Source organism: Gavia stellata, chromosome 2, assembly GCF_030936135.1.
Source record: "Gavia stellata isolate bGavSte3 chromosome 2, bGavSte3.hap2, whole genome shotgun sequence".
In the NCBI taxonomy this organism is placed as follows: Eukaryota; Metazoa; Chordata; class Aves; order Gaviiformes; family Gaviidae; genus Gavia; species Gavia stellata.
In genome coordinates, this window is record NC_082595.1 from 111797435 (window position 1) to 111817077 (window position 19643).

Sequence of the window (19643 nt, forward strand, 5' to 3'; positions counted from 1 at the left end):
GGACGGGGAGGAGATGGTGATGCCGCAGGTACCAATTTTTGGGCATCACGAGCTTCTCCTGTCCCTGCACCATCTCCCACTCCGGGATATGGCCAGATCTAGCTGCAGGATCACGGTCCACCAGAGCTTGCTGTTGATGAGCAGGAAAGGTAGGAATTAGGCTTCAGGAAAACCAAATCCTGCCTGGATGAAACATTTTAGGTGATGCACGCTTGGAAGAGCGTAAATGAGCGATCAGCCTTCTCAAGGGCTCCTCACACAAGCACTGAGCTCTGCAACTCTGAGCTTTTTGTAGCACTAGAAAGCGTTGCCCGCCCGTACCACGGAGTGAATTAAAAACCTTGATGGTGTCCTCGTTAAAATAAGCAGAAGATCTCCCCGTCTTGTATGATTGGTCTGGGTCACGCTCGTCCTCCTGCGTTCGACTGCAGGGCTGAATTTGCCACTTGTGTTCTAAATGCATGAAAAAAACCTGTTTTTCTGCAAGATGCGAAGGCTCTGTTGTTCTTGGGCTGTAATTAAGCACATCGGGCATATGCTTAATTTCAGCTGCTTGCCAAATTAGAGCCTTCCTGACTGCTCTGGCCCTTAGAAGAGGATTGTTTCTCCTCCTCTGGCACCGTTCTTAGTGGCAGGGACATCCTTAGCAGAGGAGGTTGCAGACCAGAGATGTGGATTTGATGGACGGACTGTTCAGTGGATAAAGAATTGGCTGGATGGTCGCATCCAGAGAGTAGTGGTCAATGGCTCAATTTCCACGTGGAGATCAGTGATGAGTGGTGTCCCTCAGGGGTCTGTATTGGGACCAGCACTGTTCAATGTCTTCATCAATGACGTAGACAGTGGGATTGAGTGCACTCGCAGCAAATTAGCAGATAACAGGAAGCTGAGTGGTGTGGTTGACACGCCTGAGGGATGGCATGTCGTCCAGAGGGACCTGGACGAGCTCGAGAAGTGGACCTGTGTGAACCTCATGAGGTTCAACAAGCGCAAGGTCCTGCACCTGGGTCGGGGCAACCCCCGGTATCAATCCAGGCTGGGGGATGAAGGGATGGAGAGCAGCCCTGCAGAGAGGGACTTGGGGGTACTGGTGGATGAAAAGTTGGACATGAGCCAGCAATGAGCACTCACAGCCCGGAAAGCCAACCGCATCCTGGGCTGCATCCCCAGCAGCGTGGCCAGCAGGTCGAGGGAGGGGATTCTGCCCCTCGACGCCGCTCTGGTGAGACCCCCCTGGAGCACTGTGTCCAGCTCTGGGGTCCCCAGCACAGGGAAGACATGGACCTGTTGGAGCGGGTCCAGAGGAGGCCACGGAGATGGTCAGAGGGCTGGAACAGCTCTGCTGTGAGGACAGGCTGGGAGAGATGGGGTTGCTCAGCCTGGAGAAGAGAAGGCTCCGGGGAGACCTTCCTGCAGCCTTTCAGTACTTCAAGGGGGCCGATAAGAAAGATGGGGACAGACTTTTTAGTAGGGCCTGTAGTGATAGGACAAGGGGGAATGGTTTGAAACTAAAAGAGGGGAGATGCAGACTAGATCTAAGGAAGAAATTGTTTACGCTGAAGGTGGTGAGGCACTGGACTGGGTTGCCCAGAGAGGTGGTAGCTGCCCCATCCCTGGAAACATTCCAGGTCAGGCTGGACGGGGCTCTGAGCAACCTGGTCTGGTTGGAGATGTCCCTGCTCATGGCAGGGGGTTGGACTAGATGGCCTGGAAAGGTCTCTTCCAGCCCAAACCATGCTGTGATTCTGTGTGTTTCAGCAAATGTGCTGTTATTTGATTCCTGCTATAATATAGAGTGGGGATGAAGCCAAGGTGCAAGACGCAGAGGAAGGTTGCCCGTGGTCGTGGAGCATCCTCACCTGCTCCAGGACCTGCTGCCTGCATGCTGCCCAGCTTTATTCCCATTACAGGCATTGGACGGCTTCTTCTTCGTTGTGAACCGCGAAGGGAGGATCGTCTTTGTCTCTGAGAATGTGACCAGCTACCTGGGTTATAACCAGGAGGAGCTCATGAACACCAGTGTCTACAGCATCCTGCACGTGGGGGATCACGCCGAGTTCGTCAAGAACTTGTTGCCGAAGTCTCTAGGTAAGAAAACCCTTGAGGTGGGTTTTTTTAATCTGCTGGTGCTTGGGGAGCGCTGTCAAAAATGCTGTTGCATTTTCTGTGAAGCTGGCCTTACATTGTTTTTTATATATATAATTTATATATATTATTATTTTTTATGTTGTTTACTGTGAAATTCAATATACCCAAGCCAGGTAATGATCCATAAACCTTTGCCTCGTGAAATACATCCTACCAGTGAAAAATGAATATCAGATTCTGGAATAAATAGCTGGTGGATGACAATATTCAAGTCATCTTCCCTTTGTCTTTCTCTACTAAGAAAACTTTTGCGTTCGACTTTGGCTCATGGGTGGGAAGAACCGACTCGTCTCCCTGAAGCGAAGGGCACACGTAGGAGCTTTAGGGAAATGAGGAGGAAGATTTTGAGCTGTGGATTTGGGGGGACTGAGCCCGTTGACTTATCCCAGGTCATTTAGGATGTCCTCCCAGCTGGAGGGGGGTTGTCCCCAGCTGGTTTCAGAGCCCAAGTATCTAGCATGGGGATGTGCTGCACCTTGGGGTGTGAGAAGAGGTCACGGTGCAAGCGGTGGGCTCGCAATGGTCCCCTACACTGGGAAAATGAACAGTTGCGAGGGTGAGAGGAAGCATCGCATGGTGAAGGCACTTGCGGGGTGTTGGAAGCAACCGAAGCAGAAGGTTTTATTCATTGACTGGAGACGAGCATCCTCCAGGTGACTGACGGGGGTGAGACATCACTGATCCCTCATCCACTCACACCTTTCAAGAAACACAAGAGAAGACGAGCCTTTTCCAAGTAGCTTGACTTAAAAATAGGGGGTTTTTTGAAATTCACACTCGTCTTCCTTCTGGGTAAATAAATGATGTCGTAAACCACCTAAACCTATGGGCACTCATCCGATTGAGCCTATAGAGGTTCAGGCATCATCTTTTCCCTGTGGTTCCCCAGTTTAAGGCTGGGTATTTTGTTTTTCCTTGGATGTTACAAGGCACTCAGCTCTTCTTGTAGATTAGGTTGCATGAAAACTTGATAATCTGCTGGTGGCAAAATCACTTGGGTTGAATACGGATATCCACAAAGAGGTTGTAGAGGTTTAGCAAAATCTTTCAACTGCTGCCCAGAGGTTTTTGGAAAAAAGCCAGGTTATAGAAAAAATCAAAGAAGGTTTTTGCTGCTGCAGTACCAGAAGATCTCGCTGCTGACTTGACTTACCCCAGAAATGGGCAGAAAGCAAAGAAAAAATTTATTTCTATGGAGATGCTCAGCTGGACTTGCTGGAGAAGTCCCGGAAGCGTTGCTTTGGGAGGATTTCAAGTTCAACAGCAAGAGGCAGGAGCCCTCCCAAGCTCTGGAAGTGGCTCAGAGACCCTATGCCTCAGTTTCCCTGCCTGTAAGATGTAGATGATAGGACCTACCAGTGATGTAAGGAGCAATTCATTAACGTCAGCGCGATGACTCTCGTGATGACGCACTGATCTCAGTTGGGGTTCTAGGTGCTCTCATGGCCTGGCTGGCAGCGTGAGTCTGGGCACGGGGTCTTCAGTAGGTCTGAAGAAGCCCCGGGGGCTGGCGGGGAGGGCTCTGCCCCCAGCTCTGCTCTCGGCTCGCCCCTGACATGGGCAGCAAGCTGGTTTCTTCCCCCATGCCAGCGCTTTTCCTTCTGTCCCCTTATCCAAGGGGTCCTCAGGAAGTCGGGGGGGCTGTGTGCACAGTGCAGCTCCTAACAACCCCTCTTCTCCTCCTTTCTCCATCCCCCAGTAAATGGAGTTCCTTGGCCTCAAGAAGCAACCAGGCGTAACAGCCACACCTTCAGCTGCAGGATGCTGATCCGGCCACCCGACGAGCCGGGCACGGAGAACCAGGAGGCCCGTCAGCGCTACGAGGTGATGCAGTGCTTCACCGTCTCCCAGCCCAAGTCCTTCAAGGAGGAAGGAGAAGGTAGGGGAGAGCATCCTCTGCTTCTGCCCCTGAGTTTGGGGTGAGGAGGGCAGGGCAGGCAGGAGGAAGACAAGGTGGGGATGGCGGTGCAGGCAGGAGGAGGACCAGGGTGGTCAGGGCAGGCAGGAGGAGCGGGATGGGGATGGCAGTGCAGGCAGGAGGAGCAGGGTGGTCAGGGCAGGCAGGAGGAGTGGGATGGGGATGGTGGTGCAGGCAGGAGGAGCAGGGTGGTCAGGGCAGGCAGGAGGAGTGGGATGGGGATGGCGGTGCAGGCAGGAGGAGGACCAGGGTGGTCAGGGCAGGCAGGAGGAGTGGGATGGGGATGGCAGTGCAGGCAGGAGGAGGAGCAGGGTGGTCAGGGCAGGCAGGAGGAGTGGGATGGGGATGGCAGTGCAGGCAGGAGGAGGAGCAGGGTGGTCAGGGCAGGCAGGAGGAGTGGGATGGGGATGGCAGTGCAGGCAGGAGGAGGAGCAGGGTGGTCAGGGCAGGCAGGAGGAGTGGGATGGGGATGGCAGTGCAGGCAGGAGGAGGAGCAGGGTGGTCAGGGCAGGCAGGAGGAGTGGGATGGGGATGGCAGTGCAGGCAGGAGGAGGAGCAGGGTGGTCAGGGCAGGCAGGAGGAGTGGGATGGGGATGGCGGTGCAGGCAGGAGGAGGAGCAGGGTGGTCAGGGCAGGCAGGAGGAGCGGGATGGGGATGGCGGTGCAGGCAGGAGGAGGACCAGCCACCACCCTGCAGGGCTGTCTCGGGGGGCTGGTTATTCCTGGCCTGGCACAGACGATGCCCGGCATGAGGGAGAGCCTGGGGGAGATCCCTGAAGTTCACTGCTGGCTTCTCGCTCCCCCTTCCCCCCGAGCAGATGCCCTCCAGCCATCCTGGCTTCCCTGGCCCTCCAGAGCTGCCTCTGGGGCAGCTCGCAGTTGGTATTCCTTAAGGAAGGAGCAATATTTTATTACCCACCAAAGCCCTCTGGCTGCAGCACCTTCCCAGCGAGTGACATGGGTGCCCGACGCCCCACCTTGTGCCTTCACCGCTGCCGGACGGTGCTGCCCAGACGTTTTTGGGCTGAATCAGCTGCCTGCAGGCAGATCTCTGCCTGGGGACGCGGGACGGGCAGGGTTCTCTCAGTGCCGTGGGGGCCATTGCTTTCCTGCAAGTGCCCTAACTCTCCTTTTGGTGTCCCAGCTATTATTTTCCAGCGCATTAGCTGGATTAATCCATTGCGGTTAACACAGGAGATCATGACTGGAAGGAATAAATTACGGTATTTTATGACCAAATACTTTGCCTGAAGCCGACAGTTGCTGGCTTTTAGTGCTGACTTTTATTGTACGATATTGCCAGATCTGAAAAGCCTTTACAATTAATTTCTCCAAGCACTGGAAACCTCTTTTCCAGCAAACTTTATAGAGTTTAGAAAGAGCCTACTTGCTTTGAAGGGCTGGAGGATTGCTCGGGGTAAACGCTTCCAGGGCAGGAGCAATCAAGCCCAGCAGTGGTATTTTAATTAAATTTTTAAGTGCAAGTGGTGGTTGTAATGTCTGAGTTTCACGTTCCCGGTCCCTTCTCCTGCTTTGGCAGATTTCCAGTCGTGTCTGATATGCATCGCGAGACGATTACCTCGACCAGCAGCTGTCACCCCTTCCGAATCCTTCGTGACCAAGCAAGACACCACAGGTAACGTCCCAGCGATGACGGGGTGTCCTGGCTCTGGAGGAGTTGTGTCCCGGGGGGTCAGAGGCCAGCGGTGCAGTGCAGGACCCCATAGCATGAGCGTGGTCCTCTCCTTTGCAAATGGCAACGCTGCCTGCGAGGAGAGATGTGATTGACACCTCAGTTGGAGGGCACCTCAACTGAGTTTACACCTCAACTGATCCAATACACCAGACCCATGCCCTGCACGCAGCCCCTCTCTGCTCCCTTGGATTTCGGGGGCTTGTTGAGGTTGCTGGTTGATGGAAATGAAACAGTCTTCACCTTTCGGATTCGGGTTTGCTCTTGGCCAAATATTACTTTCTAGCCATTCTGGTGACCTTCTTTCTGGTAGTTAATCATCACCCTGGACTTCCCTGCAGCCTGAAAATCCTTAAAGAATGTTTTCTCCGCACGCTGCTCCCTGCCCATGGCTGTAAAACAGCTGGCAAAGCTGCCTGGTGTTTCATGTCGAGGGAGAAAGCAGGCAGGAGGTCCTGCTTGGAAGACCCCCTGATGTGGGCAGGGTGGCTGGCAGGGTATCCCACTGGGTGCAGGTGTGAATGTGGGGACGCCAGCCCTGGAGAGGCAAGGGTCCCTTCACACAAAGGTGCTTCTTGTTGGGTTTTGTGTCTGCTTCAGCTGGCCAAGGTGTGCGTAGAGGTCGGTGCATGCACCAGAGCAAACTCCTTGAACCTCCACCTCCTTCTGGAGGACATCTTGTGTGCTCCTGCCACTGCTGCCTGACGCCAAATAGGACGTGGCTTCATTTTCCACATTTTTGGACCTATTTGTGCCGAGGGCCTTCTCGTGCTGTTCTTGAGTAACATGGCTTCTCTCTTTCCACCCAGGTAAAATCATCTCCATTGACACCAGTTCCCTGAGAGCTGCCGGCAGGACAGGCTGGGAGGATTTGGTGCGGAAATGCATCTACGCTTTCTTCCAGCCTCAGGGCAGAGAGCCATCTTACGCCAAACAGCTCTTTCAAGAAGGTAACAGGCTCCTCTTCCTCGCCGGCACGCTCTCCTGCCGAGCAGCGGGAGCTGCAAGGAGAAGCCAGAGCACGGTCGTCCTTTCTGGATAAATGCTTTCTGGAAAAATAAATGCTGCAATAACAGAGTGCTGAAGGGAGAGGGGAGGGGGCTGAGTAATGCTGGAGGAGCTCCTCCAGCCAGGAGGCTCCCTCTCACCTTTCAGGAAATACAGAATTGAGACAAATATGAGCTAAATATGATTATTTTTTTTCCTGTGCCATCTGCAAACGCCATCCCCAGTGTCTAAGCAGAAGAAGCGGAAGCTCTTTCATGAGCATCTTTGCTGTGTTGGCTCTTTGATGAGCATCTTTTCTCTGTCGGTGAGGATGCTCATGACAGGGCTGTGGGGAAGGCAGGACATAGGAGCAGGAGGTCACTGAACCTCCGGAGAGTTGTAACTCTGCCAGGGCTGGAGCGGCAGCGTCCTGCTGCACCTTCCCAGCCTGGCTGGGCTTTATGAGCTTGTACGTGGTACACTGGTGATTGAGTGATGGCCCCTTTGGAAGCTCTGAGCTCTCAAGGACAGTGCTGGATGGATTTAGATTTACCCACTGCAGCAGATGGGTTTGGAGCTGGAGAAGCAGCTGGGAGGATTTCTGTGCCATCGTGGTTATTCATAACCCTCTTATTTTCTGGGTCTGTGGGGTTAGCCAGCATGCAGCATGTGGTTTTGTTTGCTGGGAAGGTGGTTGTCCCAGGCAGGTTCTCCCTCTCCTCTGCTCCTTCCATCCTCCTCCTGCTGCTTGTAGGGTGTTGTGGGTTCTGGCTTGAGTTTCTAAGGGGGGTTCTTGTGTTTCTGGTTGTCTCCTTCAGTGATGACACGTGGCACGGCCTTCAGCCCCTCCTATCGATTCACCTTGAGTGACGGAACAGTGCTTAGTGCCCACACCAAGTGTAAGCTCTGCTACCCCTCCAGCCCGGAGATGCAGCCCTTCATCATGGGCATCCATGTCATCGACAGGTACGTCCCCACCCTATCGCTACCGAGCTGTGCCAGCGCCTGGGTGGGCCATCCAGGAATCAAAGTGCCCGTTTCCTACAGTGGAGGAGGATCCAGTGGTGGTCTGTGGTGCTGGTTTGGAGATTGATCCCTGTGGGGAATCTGAGGCTGAAAACGGCAGCTCTGTTGCTCTTGATAATTCTTCTTTTACAAAGAGGTGGCCCCGGGAGTTCAGGTGGAGATTTGTAGACATTGCTTCACATTTCTGCCTTGCCCTGGAGAACTTAAAATAGATGGGGAGGGAGAGGTTCTGATGAACTGGCAGGACAGGGAGAGGTGAGGCTGTGGACCTGGGCTGTGCTGGAGAAACGCGAGGGCGCTGGGGCGGAGGGGAATGCTGTTGGAGCATGGTCCTTCTCCAGCCATGTGGGGACATAAGTACCAGAAAAAGTGATGCCTTCAGGGTTCAGCCAGTGAGCAGCCGCAATCCCGAGCAGCGTCACGTTTCTGGAGAGAGGCTAAAGCTGCTGCACTCTATCCATGCTACTGAAGTGGATCCAGAAGCGCTGGTGGAGACGGGAAGGCTGGGACCACCAGGGCTTGCAAGCTGCTGCTCTCCAGGCTTCAGAGCTCTACAGCATGGATGGGCGGCAGGAGCTACCTGAGCGACGCTAAAGGTTTGGGTAAAGCCTCTTGTGACTTTTCCTCTCCTTTTCATCTCCCGTAGGGATCACGGCATGCTCTCACCACAGGAGAACACTAACTCCGCAATGTCCCTTCCCCGGGTCAGCCCCTCACTGAACCCCAGCATCTCCCCGGGGCAAGGCATGGCCCTGCCACCCTCCATCCCTCCCTCCAACGGCAGCATGTTGGCCGCCAACGTGAACCAGCAGCCAGGCGCCGGCCTCCACAACAGCAACTCCAGCACCAGCCAAACCAGCTTTGGATGTTCACCTGGGAACCAGATAGGAGCCAACGTTGCCTTAAGCCAGGGACAAGCCGGTCCCCAGAACAGTAACCACACTTTGAACCTCAATAGCTCCCCCATGAATAGTCCAGGGATTACCCCACCACAGTTCATGTCTCCAAGGCACCGGGTCAGCCCAGGGCTGGTGCCCAGACCCAGAGTGCCCGGCAATCCCTTCTCGCCCACCATGCCCACCATGCACTCCCCCGTGGGCATGGCCAACAGCGGCAGCGGGAGCGGCGGTGGCACCGGTGGCACCAGACCCTTTCCCAGCGCCCCCATAAACTCTATGCAGGGGCTGACCGAAGGTCCCAGCACGCCGGTGGGCTACTCCACGCCACCCCCCGTGCTGAGACAGCTCAGCTCCCAGAGCTCGCCCGGCCGCCTCGCCATGCAACCCATGAAAGCGGAGTCCAAGGACAGCAAAGAGATCGCCTCCATCCTGAGCGAGATGATCCAGTCGGACAGCGGTTCAGGGGACAGCAAACCGCTGGACTCAGGCATCCTGCACGCCGGCGACAGGCTCTCGGAGGGGGACAGCAAGTGCTCCCAAGCCACCAGCCATAAGCTGGTCCAGCTCCTGGCCACCACGGCAGAGCAGCAGCTTCGACATGCCGATGCGGACACGAGCTGCAAAGATTCGTTAGCCTGCGCGGGCACCGCTGGCACCTTGGCCTCCAGCAACCCTCCCAGCAGCACCTGCCCTTCCTCCCATAGCTCGCTGACCGAGCGGCACAAGATTTTGCATAGACTCCTTCAGGAGGGCAGCCCTTCCGATATTACCACCCTGGCCATGGAGCATGAGAAGAAGGAGAACGCCCCGAACCCCGCCACCACCCCCACAGCTCAGAGCCAGCTGCCGGGCACCCCCGACATCAAACTGGAGCCGGACGCGCTGAAGAAAAAAGATGTCAAGGATCACCAGCTCCTACGCTATCTGCTGGACAAGGATGAGAAGGAGCTTGCTGCAGCCCCGGCGCTGAGCCTGGATGATGTGAAGGTGAAGGTGGAGAAGACGGAGCAGATGGAGCCCTGTAACACGGCCCCGGTGCCGCTCGCCAAACCTCCTGCCACGGAGGAGGTCAAGCTGGAGACACAGGGCCAGGTGAGTTGACCCATCTGCGTCCGTGCTGGTAAGGTCCTCTCGACAAGTCATGTTTTGGGGGCAGCTTTCCCCAAACCTGCTGGCGTGCCTCCTCCGCAGCAAGGCGGTGGGGCTGGGAGAAGTGTGGGGAGAGGTCCTGCGGCTGCCGCAACCTTCTGCGGTGGTGCCACCTTCTCCAGCACTGGTGCCACCTTCTCCAGTGCTGGTGCCACCTCCTCCAGCACTGGTGCCACCTCCTCCAGCGCCGGTGCTGTCCCCTTTTGTCCAGATGCTTCACGTTTTGGCAGCTCAGATCTTCAAGGCAGTGGTGGGAAGGGAAGGGAGAAACTTTAACGAGATGTATAAAAATGAGAAAGCAAGGCAGCACATCGCTGCAGGTGGTGAGCTTGAGCGAGGAGAAGACCACGTGCATGTTGCCATGAGAAAAGGTTCTTAATTCTGCATCTCTGGGCACATTCAGGGCTCGTGTCCCAGGGAATTTTCAATCCCTTGCCCTCTTGTTAGCTGAGATTAGCAATTATACGGGCCTTTTAGTTATCCTAAAAGTATTATTAAATTGAATAATCCAGTGACAGATCTCTGCAATAGAGATTTGGGTGTATAAATATTCATTACATGCAGCTATGAATAGAAGAGATTTCTTATTTTTGAAAGCCAGGGGAGATGGTAACATGGATAAGGCTGCTTAATCCTTTTTAAGCAAAGAGAAGAGAGCGGCTGACATGAAGAGCAGGGCTGATCGCCTGCTTACTGACTGCAGCAAATAAGGCTGCCGGTGTTTGGAGATACGGGACGAATAACAGAGCGCTCGGAGAGCCTTGAATGACAAATACACAATAAGTCTCTTAATAAGGTTAAGCGCTCAGTTGGCTTGGGAGTCGCGGTCGGTTAGCCCGTAGGCGAGTGGAAATCGAACTCCTTATCTCTTTCTATAATGTACTTTCCTGGTGTCATCGGCTCGCTGGACGGTACGGCCTCCCCCGTCATCTCCCATTTGAGATCCATCATCTAGATTAACGCGCCTCTGGATGAGGAAGACCCAAGGCAAGACGTGCTTATTTTGGGAGGCACATGGGAGCTTGCAGGTGGGCGGTGAACCTGCCGTAGAGCCAGGTACCCACCACGATGCTCCAGCGGAAGGCACAGCATCCTTCCGGGAGATGCACGGGCTTTTGGACAGAGCCACCCCAACCTGCTTTCACAGAGCTGGGAGCGTGTCAGGGAGCGCGGTTGTAGCCAAAATTAGGCAAAAAGCCGGGGCATGCCTGGTCTCCCAGACATCCACGTGCCGGATTCACTTGCCAGCCAGGGACGCAGGCTGGCTCTTTGCTGACCATCAGTGATAGTTCCAGGTACTCCATCCTTCGGAGAGAGCAGAAAGCCCTATTAATTAAACAAGGCTGTGCTAGCTAATTGTGCTCTGCTCGCAAACAAGCACACAGAGCGTGGATGACTCGAGCCTGGATGTGTTTATAAGCCCCTCTCCTGCACTGTTGGAAGCAGCTGAGCATTTTTTAAGCTCCCTCATGGCTTTTCAGTTCCAAGTATCCCTCCCCAGGCAGCTGGAGAGCGTCAGGATTATACATTGGACCATACCAAGTGCTTCCAAAGAGTTAATAAAAGAGGCTGGAGAGGGTTTGCGGAGTCTTAAAATGCATTTTGTAAGGAGTGAACAACCCTTCACTGCTCAGCAGCTAAGGACAGAGTTGCGTTTCCACGTGTTTTCTGTTATAGGCTGCTTTGGTGCGGCGTGGGGAGGGGGGACTGCCATTTCAAATAAAATCTAGCACTTGCTAGATTTTTGTTTTCATGTGTGATTATTTTAAGAATTGACATGTCAATTAGGAGCAATATTAATTGTGGGGCATGCTCTGCAGCTCGCCTTCAGCCTTGAAGGAATTATTTTCTTTCTGGATTTATCCTATGGAAACGCCCCGGGTTTGCTCGGAGCCACTTGTTTGTGGGGTGAGAACAAAAAATACTTGGTTAGGGCTTGGGAAAGAGCTAATAGGAATTACAGAAGTTAAAAAAAAAAAGAAAGGAAAAGAATAAGCAATGTTTTGGAAGGGCTTTTCATCCTTGTGCTTCAAGGCATGAGGTGAACTTCAGCTAGGTGAAGAGGTAACTTTCCTTCAGGTCACATTGTCTTAATTCTGCCCTTGACCAGGGTGCTGGGGAGCAGGCAGCACTGCCGGCATCTGGGAGCCCTCAGCTCCCTCCGCCGCCCGCACGTGTGGAAGAGGAGTCCAAAGAGAGGTCATGGATGCCCCATCACTGGAAGTCTTCAAGGTCAGGTTGGAAGGGGCTTTGAGCAACCTGATCTAGTGGAAGGTGTCCCTGGTTGGACTAGATGATCTTTGAAGGTCCCTTCCAACCCAAACCGTTCTGTGATTCCATGAAAAATGAAGTTTTACCTTCTTTTTCATTTGCTTTTTGGTTTCCGAGTCTACATTTCAGCTTGTTTTTGCAAGCAGGGTAGAATCCTTTTCTCGAAAAGAAGAAAAAAAGAGGAGTGATGACAGAAAGCCGGAGATCCTTATGGAAATAGCTGCCTCCAGGAACCTGGGCTCCACAGAAAATTCAAATGATCTGAAGCTTGAAATAAAATCGTGGGATTATTTAATTTGTGCAAGTATTTCGTTGCCCAAGTGGCTTGGGAGGAGAAGTGCCTCCGCTTCACGTGAAGGTCCAGCCAGGGAAGAAGGTTTGCTGGGTGGGTACCACGTGGAAGCATCTCTGACCTCCTCGCCAAGTTGATTTCACACATGGGGCATCCTACGAGCTGTCTGGGCGAGGGATGAAAGGCAGAGATGAGATGGTGTCTTTTGGTTTGCGTTTTGGTTGGCTCTGGTTTTGGAACCTTGTTTCTGCCGGGAGCCAGAGGTTTGGAGAAGAAGCAGCTGTTCAGAAATACTCGGCCACCCCGTGTCTCCATCCCTCGCACCATGGGTTTTCTTGCCCTTTTGGGTACAGAAATAGGTCATGGAGGTCTGAGCCTTCTCTGAGCAAGACTGGATGGCCCCAGCTTCTCCAGCTCTCCAGCACCGTGCATTTTCTAGACGTGGAGGAGAAATAAAATACACATTAAAGTGGGAGCAGATTCCAGGTGCAAGTTCAGATGCTCCAGAAAACAGCTGAAAAGCACCCTGCTCCCACCACGTGTCCTTCATTCCCACCTCTCTGTCCTCCAACCCCTTCACGTACCCAACGAGCAATGCAAGAACTTCACTGCTCCCATTTCATCTCCTCTTAACATCTGTTTTTTGGATGCCCACAGCTGCTTCTGTGCCTTTCTTCTCCCTCTGCCTCCAAAATGACCTCCCTGCAGGAGGAGGTGGAGTTGGGGAGGTGTATTTCTACCGTATCGTGGATGTCTTCCATTCGCTTCAGTTCTCTTTGTTTTGCAAACTTGAGCTTTAAAGAAATTCTACTTGGTCGAGAAATTACACTATTTGGAAGAGTTGGGACGTGCAGCCTGCTGCAGGAGTTGAATTTGCTGCGTTTAATTCTCTCTGTGAGCCTGGGTTTAGGAGGATATTCTGCTTCTCAGGGCTCCGGGGTTAGGATTTGATGGAAAGGATATGGGGGAAAAGACGACGACTGGTTAGTCCATTATGGATTGTGATATTGATGCCTGCTGCTGGCGATGCACTTTTCATCATCCGTGTTGTCTAAACATCATTTAATTCACAACATGCTGCTGTAAAGGAAAAACAAGCGCGTGCCCTGTCACGTATATTAAAAATATCCATTCATCTACCCAGCTGCTCCATGAGACTGTAGGGAAGGGGGGAAAAGAGAGCGGTGAAGGTCAAGAAGGAAATCTCTGACATGGTGGGGAGTGTGAGTGGGGTCTTTCAGGTCTTGGATGCTGGACTGGGCTTGTGGTTTCAATGTTGTTGGAGGGTCCATCCCAAGGTGGAGCTTCCCGTAGCCGCCCTGAGCTTTGTCCTTGAGATGTGCTGACCTGTGCACCATGGAGGTGAAACTGGAAGCAGCTGCAGTGGCGATTGGGATTGCCACCGGTTTGGAGGATTTTAGCTGAGCTATGAAATATTTCCAGCTAGGTTTTAAGGAGAAACTTCCCACGATTTCTTCTGGCAAGGGCCAAAGCTGTCACCTTGGTGAGATGTCTTTAACATTGCTCCGTCAGCCGGGGCAGTGCAGAGGCATCCCAGCGGTGCCCAAAGCCAGCAGCCTCCCCGATGTTTATCATGGGCAGGGGCTGTCAGCTGCAGCCTCGCGTCTCGGCTGGTGGCAGAGCCTCTCGTCGAAGCCAGGATCCCAATTCCTGCCAGATTTCTCCATCTTCTCCAGACCGGAGCATCATTCTATCTATCAAATGCAAAGATTTTCCCTAGTGCTATCAAGTTGTCTATTAATTACCCCGTGTTAATGGCCAGGCTTTCCCTAACACCGAGGGGTGGCTCTTCCGAAAGCGGTATGTGTCCTTAGATTTTAAAGCATTTAGCTTCCCTTGAGATATTTTTCTTTTTAGCCAAAGCTCATTTATCTCAGCTCCTTTAATCCCAACGTGCTGCTTTACAGCGCCGCTATTACAGCCACTGGTGCAAATCCCTTTCCCAGTAACTTTCCCATTTATTTGCGTCCCGGGGCTAAATATCTACTCTTCCACTCTTAGCGCTGATGAAGGCTGGAAAAGCTCAATGATATTTTACTACCCCATTGAGGGTAATTACACGCCTGAGGCCAGCGTTGGTTTTGGACACTTGTTCCAAAAAGTCACTTCTGTTTCTTAGAACAGACCCTTTTTTTATGATTATAATTAATTTCAGCGTAAGCATATGTATATTAACAAAGCAAATTATCTCCTGTTTTAAATAGCTGGAGGTTATATATACCGTTAATAATTATGCTAATTGCAGCGCATGAACATCTCGAAGCTGCTGCCGAGGCCTGGGCTCCAGGGTGGGGACCCGTGCGTCCCTGTCCCTCCAGGGTCTGTGTCTGGCCAGGCAGAGGGGTGCGGGGCTGGTTCTCTATCCGTGCGAGCTGCTCAGCGTTTCGGCAAGCGGAGGGATGGGGGGAGCAGCATTGAGGGGCTGCGTGCATGCGAAAGCAGCACTTGGTCTCGCTGAGGTTGGGCTCAGTCATCGACCTGTGATTTTTTTTTTCCTTCCGTAGTTTGCTGCCGAACTGGAGCAGCTGGACCAACTCCTGCCCTCGCTGGAAAAGGCGGCTCAGCTGCCCGGCTTGTGCGGACCGGAGAGAAACGAGAGTGGCGTGGCCGGCGTTGCCGTCAAAGCAGAGATGCTGGCAGCCCCGCTGCAGCCCAGCACCGCTGCCAGAGCCCCCACGGGACTCAACCGTACGTGTCCACCCCCGGGGAACGCCGACGCTCACCCCCAAACCAGATCTCTGCCGGGAGGTGGGAGGGGAGGGTCTCCTGCATCACCGCCTCTGCTGGGGTACCCACCACCCTGGCCGCGGGCGGGGTGATGCTCTGGGGGACCTGGGCTTTGCAGGCTGGTGGTGGTGAGCCCCGTGGTTCCCTGCAAACGTGATGTGAGTAAGAGGAGAGAATGCTGTCCCTCTGAGATACGTGCGTGGTCTCAAGGGAGCAGGCAGGCTCAGCCAGAGGTGTTTGAGGTTTCAAAGGCTGTTTTCAAAGCCTTTTTTGTATCAGAAAGAGTGTGCCCAGCAGGAGCAGGGAGGTGATCATGCCCCTGTACTCAGCGCTGGTGAGGCCACACCTCGAATCCTGTGTTGAGTTTTGGGCCCCTCACTACAAGAAGGCCATTGAGGTGCTGGAGCGTGTCCAGAGAAGGGCGATGGAGCTGGTGAGGGGTCTGGAGCACAAGTCTGATGAGGAGCGGCTGAGGGAGCTGGGGTTGTTCAGTCTGGAGAAGAGGAGGCTGAGGGGAGACCTCATCGCTCTCTACAATTACCTGAAAGGGGGTTGTGGGGAGGTGGGTGTTGGTCTCTTCTGCCAAGTGACGAGTGATACGACAAGAGGAAATGGCCTCAAGTTGTGCCAGGGGAGGTTCAGGCTGGATATTAGGAAAAAATTATTTCCTGAGAGAGTGGTGAAGCACTGGCAGAGGCTGCCCAGGGAGGTGGTGGAGTCACCATTACTGGAGGTGTTCAAGGAACATGTGGATGTGGCACTGTGGGACATGGTTTAGTGGGCATGGTGGGGTTAGTTGATGGTTGGACTTGATGATCTTAAAGGTCTTTTCCAACCTTAGTGATTCTGTGATTCTGTGAAAGTATCGCTGTTGCTTCCAGACAGGGCTTTGAGACTTGAGATGCTCAGGTGCAGCATCAGGATCTTTTTTCTTGGCCTGAAAAAAAAAAAAAATAGACCTGATTTTTCTCCAAAGTGAGCAGTTTTACCAAACGAAAAATGAGGATTTCTCTCCTGAAGGAGCCTGCAGGCAAATAATAAATTCAGGGTGTTTCGTAGCAGAAGCATACGTGGGCCCCATGGCCAGAGGCTCAAGCCGGGGCTCCTGAGGGTGGTCTTCCCCAGGCTGAGCAGTAACAGAGGCACAGCTATTCCCAGCAAACCGCCCCCATCTTCCACGGGGAAAGCAAGTTTTTACTGATCATAGCATAAATTTCCCCAAATAACTGCACCCAGCGGCTCCTGCCACCACGGCGTGCTCAGTCAGAGCCCGCGCCGCACGCTTGCCGTGATGGACGTCCCCATGCCAGCCCCAAGCCCCACAGCTCAAGAGATGCTCGCCTGTCCCCTTTGGTACCGGGGCATCCCCGGGGCAGCGTGCCGGAGCCGGTCCCCGTGGGGCTTTTCCCATCCTGCACTTGATTTTTCATGGATATCATTATCTGTTGCATCCCTCATATTGCTGCCACTGCAAATTGCACTGAGTTTTGAATGCTGAAGTGGAGCTTCTAGAGCAAGTGGCAGGACAGGGCCCAGTATAAACTGGTTAGCTGCTGGTCCACATCCTACCCAGGGAGGGATAATCGTCCTGTTACTTATTCAGCAAATGGAGGTGAGGAGGTTTTGTGTCCCAGCCCAGCAAGAAGCCCGCGAGGCGGCTCTGGCAGGCAGGTCTGGGGTATTTTCGGAGGACTCGGGTTGCAGAAGTGGAGCCTTTAAAAGGGTAGGGGCATCATAGCAGAAGGAAAAGCAATACGGTGGTGTGAGCATGGCCAAAATTGGGCCGTGAAGTGGGGTGAAGCCCTCCTGGGAGGCTGGGTTGGCAATGGGCTCTGCGGGGAGACCCTCCGAAGGCAGCACAGCATCGTGCGGCCGAGCAATGGCTTGCAAGTCTCTGACCGCCCAGAAAAAACCCCTGCGAGCTGCAGGAAAGCTCTGGAGCAAAGTGCTATGGACTGAAATGTTGCCCTGCCTGCCATAAATCATAGGGGTGGAGTTTGAGGTCTCATAAAGTGGAGTATCAGCTAACAGAAGATGTACAAGGTAGGGTGTAAGAGATGGGTGCTGGAAGGGTGATGAGTGATGGCTGCGTTGAGCCCGGAGGCATCGGGGAGCCGTGCTGTGCCTCCCCTCCGTCGGGGATATGTCTGGGAAGTGAAAAGGAGCTGTCAGCCCCGTAGCTGTAGCCGTGGACCGATTGACCTGTCACCTCCGAGCTGAACTCATCATTAGGCTTATCGCTCAAGCCTAACAGTTCCTTGCCAAGGACCCTCTTGTCCCACGGCTGAATGGTTGGTACCTTCAGCAGCAGAGACACTGGTAATGCTCTGACATAATTAAGAGTGGGGCTTATCACCTTCAGAGGGAAGAGAATCCTGCATCCAAGTTAGAGCGGGGAGGAGGGCGAGCGTGGTTGTGGCAGGGGCTACAGTGCCGGCGCTTGAAATGCCAACTGCTGCCCGCCTGGGTTACAGCATCGAAAATAATAGTTACCACCGAGGAGACCCACCACAAACCTCGCTGAGGGCGCTGCCGTTGGGTTTAACTCGGGCAGGGCGGCAGCGATGCACCCCTAAGGCAGTCCGCAAAGATTTAGAGGTGCTGCTGGCAGGGAGAGGGGTTGCCAACAGCCACGGCTGGTGGCCACCCGCTTGGAAGGCTGCCTCTTACCTTCATTTTTCAGTTCAACGTGAGCATTTGAGACGTGCTCCCTCATGGCAAACTGCAGCTGAACTTGCAAAACCTCATCTAAATAAAAATTAGAATAATGCAAGGCCTAACAACATCCTTTTAATTGATTTAAAGCCAGCAGGTGATAGATGAGAGCTGCGCAGGCAGGAAGCCAGCACGGGGAGCATCGCCGCCGAGGCTCCCCTCTAGCTGCCAGGTGTCCGGGGGGGCACGGCTCCTGCGCCGGGGTCACCCCCACAGGGAGCAGAGCCTGCCTGGTGTGGCTACATCAAGCGAGAGAGCTGCGCTTCAGCTTCTATAATTCACTCTGGTCCTGATACCCTCCTTTTAGCAGAGTTTAAAACCTCTCCTTATATATTAGATGGATGCAACCCCCATCCCTCCTGCCTTTCTTATGTCCAGTTGATTAATTTTTATGCCCAGCTGATAATTTTAAGCTCCAGCTACTCGTTTTTGGGTGCCCACCTGGCTCCTGGATCCCCTTACCTTCACACAGCATGCAGGAGCTGTGGTGCTGCCCAGGGGCTGGTGTCACCCGGGGTGGCTCCCCCAGGGTGGCTGCGGGTGACCAAGCCACACGTGGGACCAAGTCTTCAGCTTTAGGCGAGGTGACATCCCACCACGACCCCCTTCTCGCCCTCCAAACTTACCGACGCTGGCTCCCTCCCTGGCTGGGCGGGGATTTTGCTGAGCGCTGGTAATTTTGCAACAAGCCATGGGGATAGATCTGACTTGTGCTTTTATTCTTTTTTCTTTTTTTTTAATTTAACGAATCTCTAGCGATGAACAGCGGGCAGGGCGTGCAGGCTGGTCGGACCCCGTTTGAGTTCTGTGACCCCCTGGAGCCAGCGCAGCTGAGACCGGTTCCTTGTCCTGCGAGCAACGGCAGCAGCCCGCACGCCCGCGGGCCATCCCAGCAGGGCAGGGGCACGGTGACTGCACCAAACCCCTTCCCACCCGACACAGGTATGTACGGCCACGGGCATCCGCACCTCTCCACCTTTTCCAGGTTACACTAAGGCTTTCCAGGGAGTCCCACGGGAGAAAAGACGTTGCAGGGTGGAGCTCGAGCATCACTGTTCACCAGCAGCTTCTCACAAGCAGCGAGCTTCCAAGCTGTGCTTATTCTTTTCTTTCTTTTTGCACCAGTAGTTTCAGACGAAACAAAGACCTTTCTGTCTGTCCCAGCTCCCAGGGAGGCAGTCAGAGGAGGCTGCATCCCTCACCCGAGTGCTGACAGCGGCTCAGGCTCCCCTGGCACTGGTTGAGGTTTAATTTCCACGAGACCCAGAGCACAGGTGGTGTGTCAGGAGAAGAGCTGCAGAAGCAACAGTCTCACCTCACCTCACTGAAACCACCGATGGCAAAACACCGCAGACCCCGCCGTGAGCCATTTTGGCAGCCTGGGCTCTGGAGAGTTGTGGACGCTGCTTCTGCCCTTCTCCACTTTCCTTGAGGCTTCCCTCAGTGTAACAAACACGACCTGGAAGAGGGACCTTGCTTGCCACCATGCGCTGGGGCTGTACGACAGCTTGACTGCAGGTGCAGAAAGCAAATAACCCGGATCTCATCTTCTCATGACAGTAGCGTGGGACTAGAAGAGCTGCTGGATTCACCTGCTGTCCCCTCTCTGATGGTGGCCAGGCTCCAGGAGAGCATCAGTCCTGCATCCCGCACACTGTTTGCTTCGGAGCACAGCTCAGGCCCCGCTCGTGAGGTGGGACTTCCCCATTCCCCACCAGCCCACGGATGCAGGATGCGCGTGGCCCGTACTTGTTGTAACTCTGAATAACCCTCCACACAGTCGGTCCCTCTGAATCA

The 19643-nt window shown here is 53.9% G+C and overlaps 1 protein-coding gene across 1 annotated transcript in view; it reads left to right on the forward strand.

Annotated features, from left to right (window-relative positions):
* NCOA1 (nuclear receptor coactivator 1) overlaps positions 1-19643 on the forward strand; it is a 131943-nt gene that overhangs the window by 96523 nt on the left and 15777 nt on the right. Inside the window, exons 6-12 of the mRNA XM_059828029.1 lie at positions 1911-2088; positions 3848-4027; positions 5607-5702; positions 6569-6709; positions 7565-7712; positions 8419-9763; positions 14909-15092. Coding sequence (XP_059684012.1) covers positions 1911-2088; positions 3848-4027; positions 5607-5702; positions 6569-6709; positions 7565-7712; positions 8419-9763; positions 14909-15092 — 2272 coding nt within the window. The remainder of the gene's footprint in view (positions 1-1910; positions 2089-3847; positions 4028-5606; positions 5703-6568; positions 6710-7564; positions 7713-8418; positions 9764-14908; positions 15093-19643) is intronic.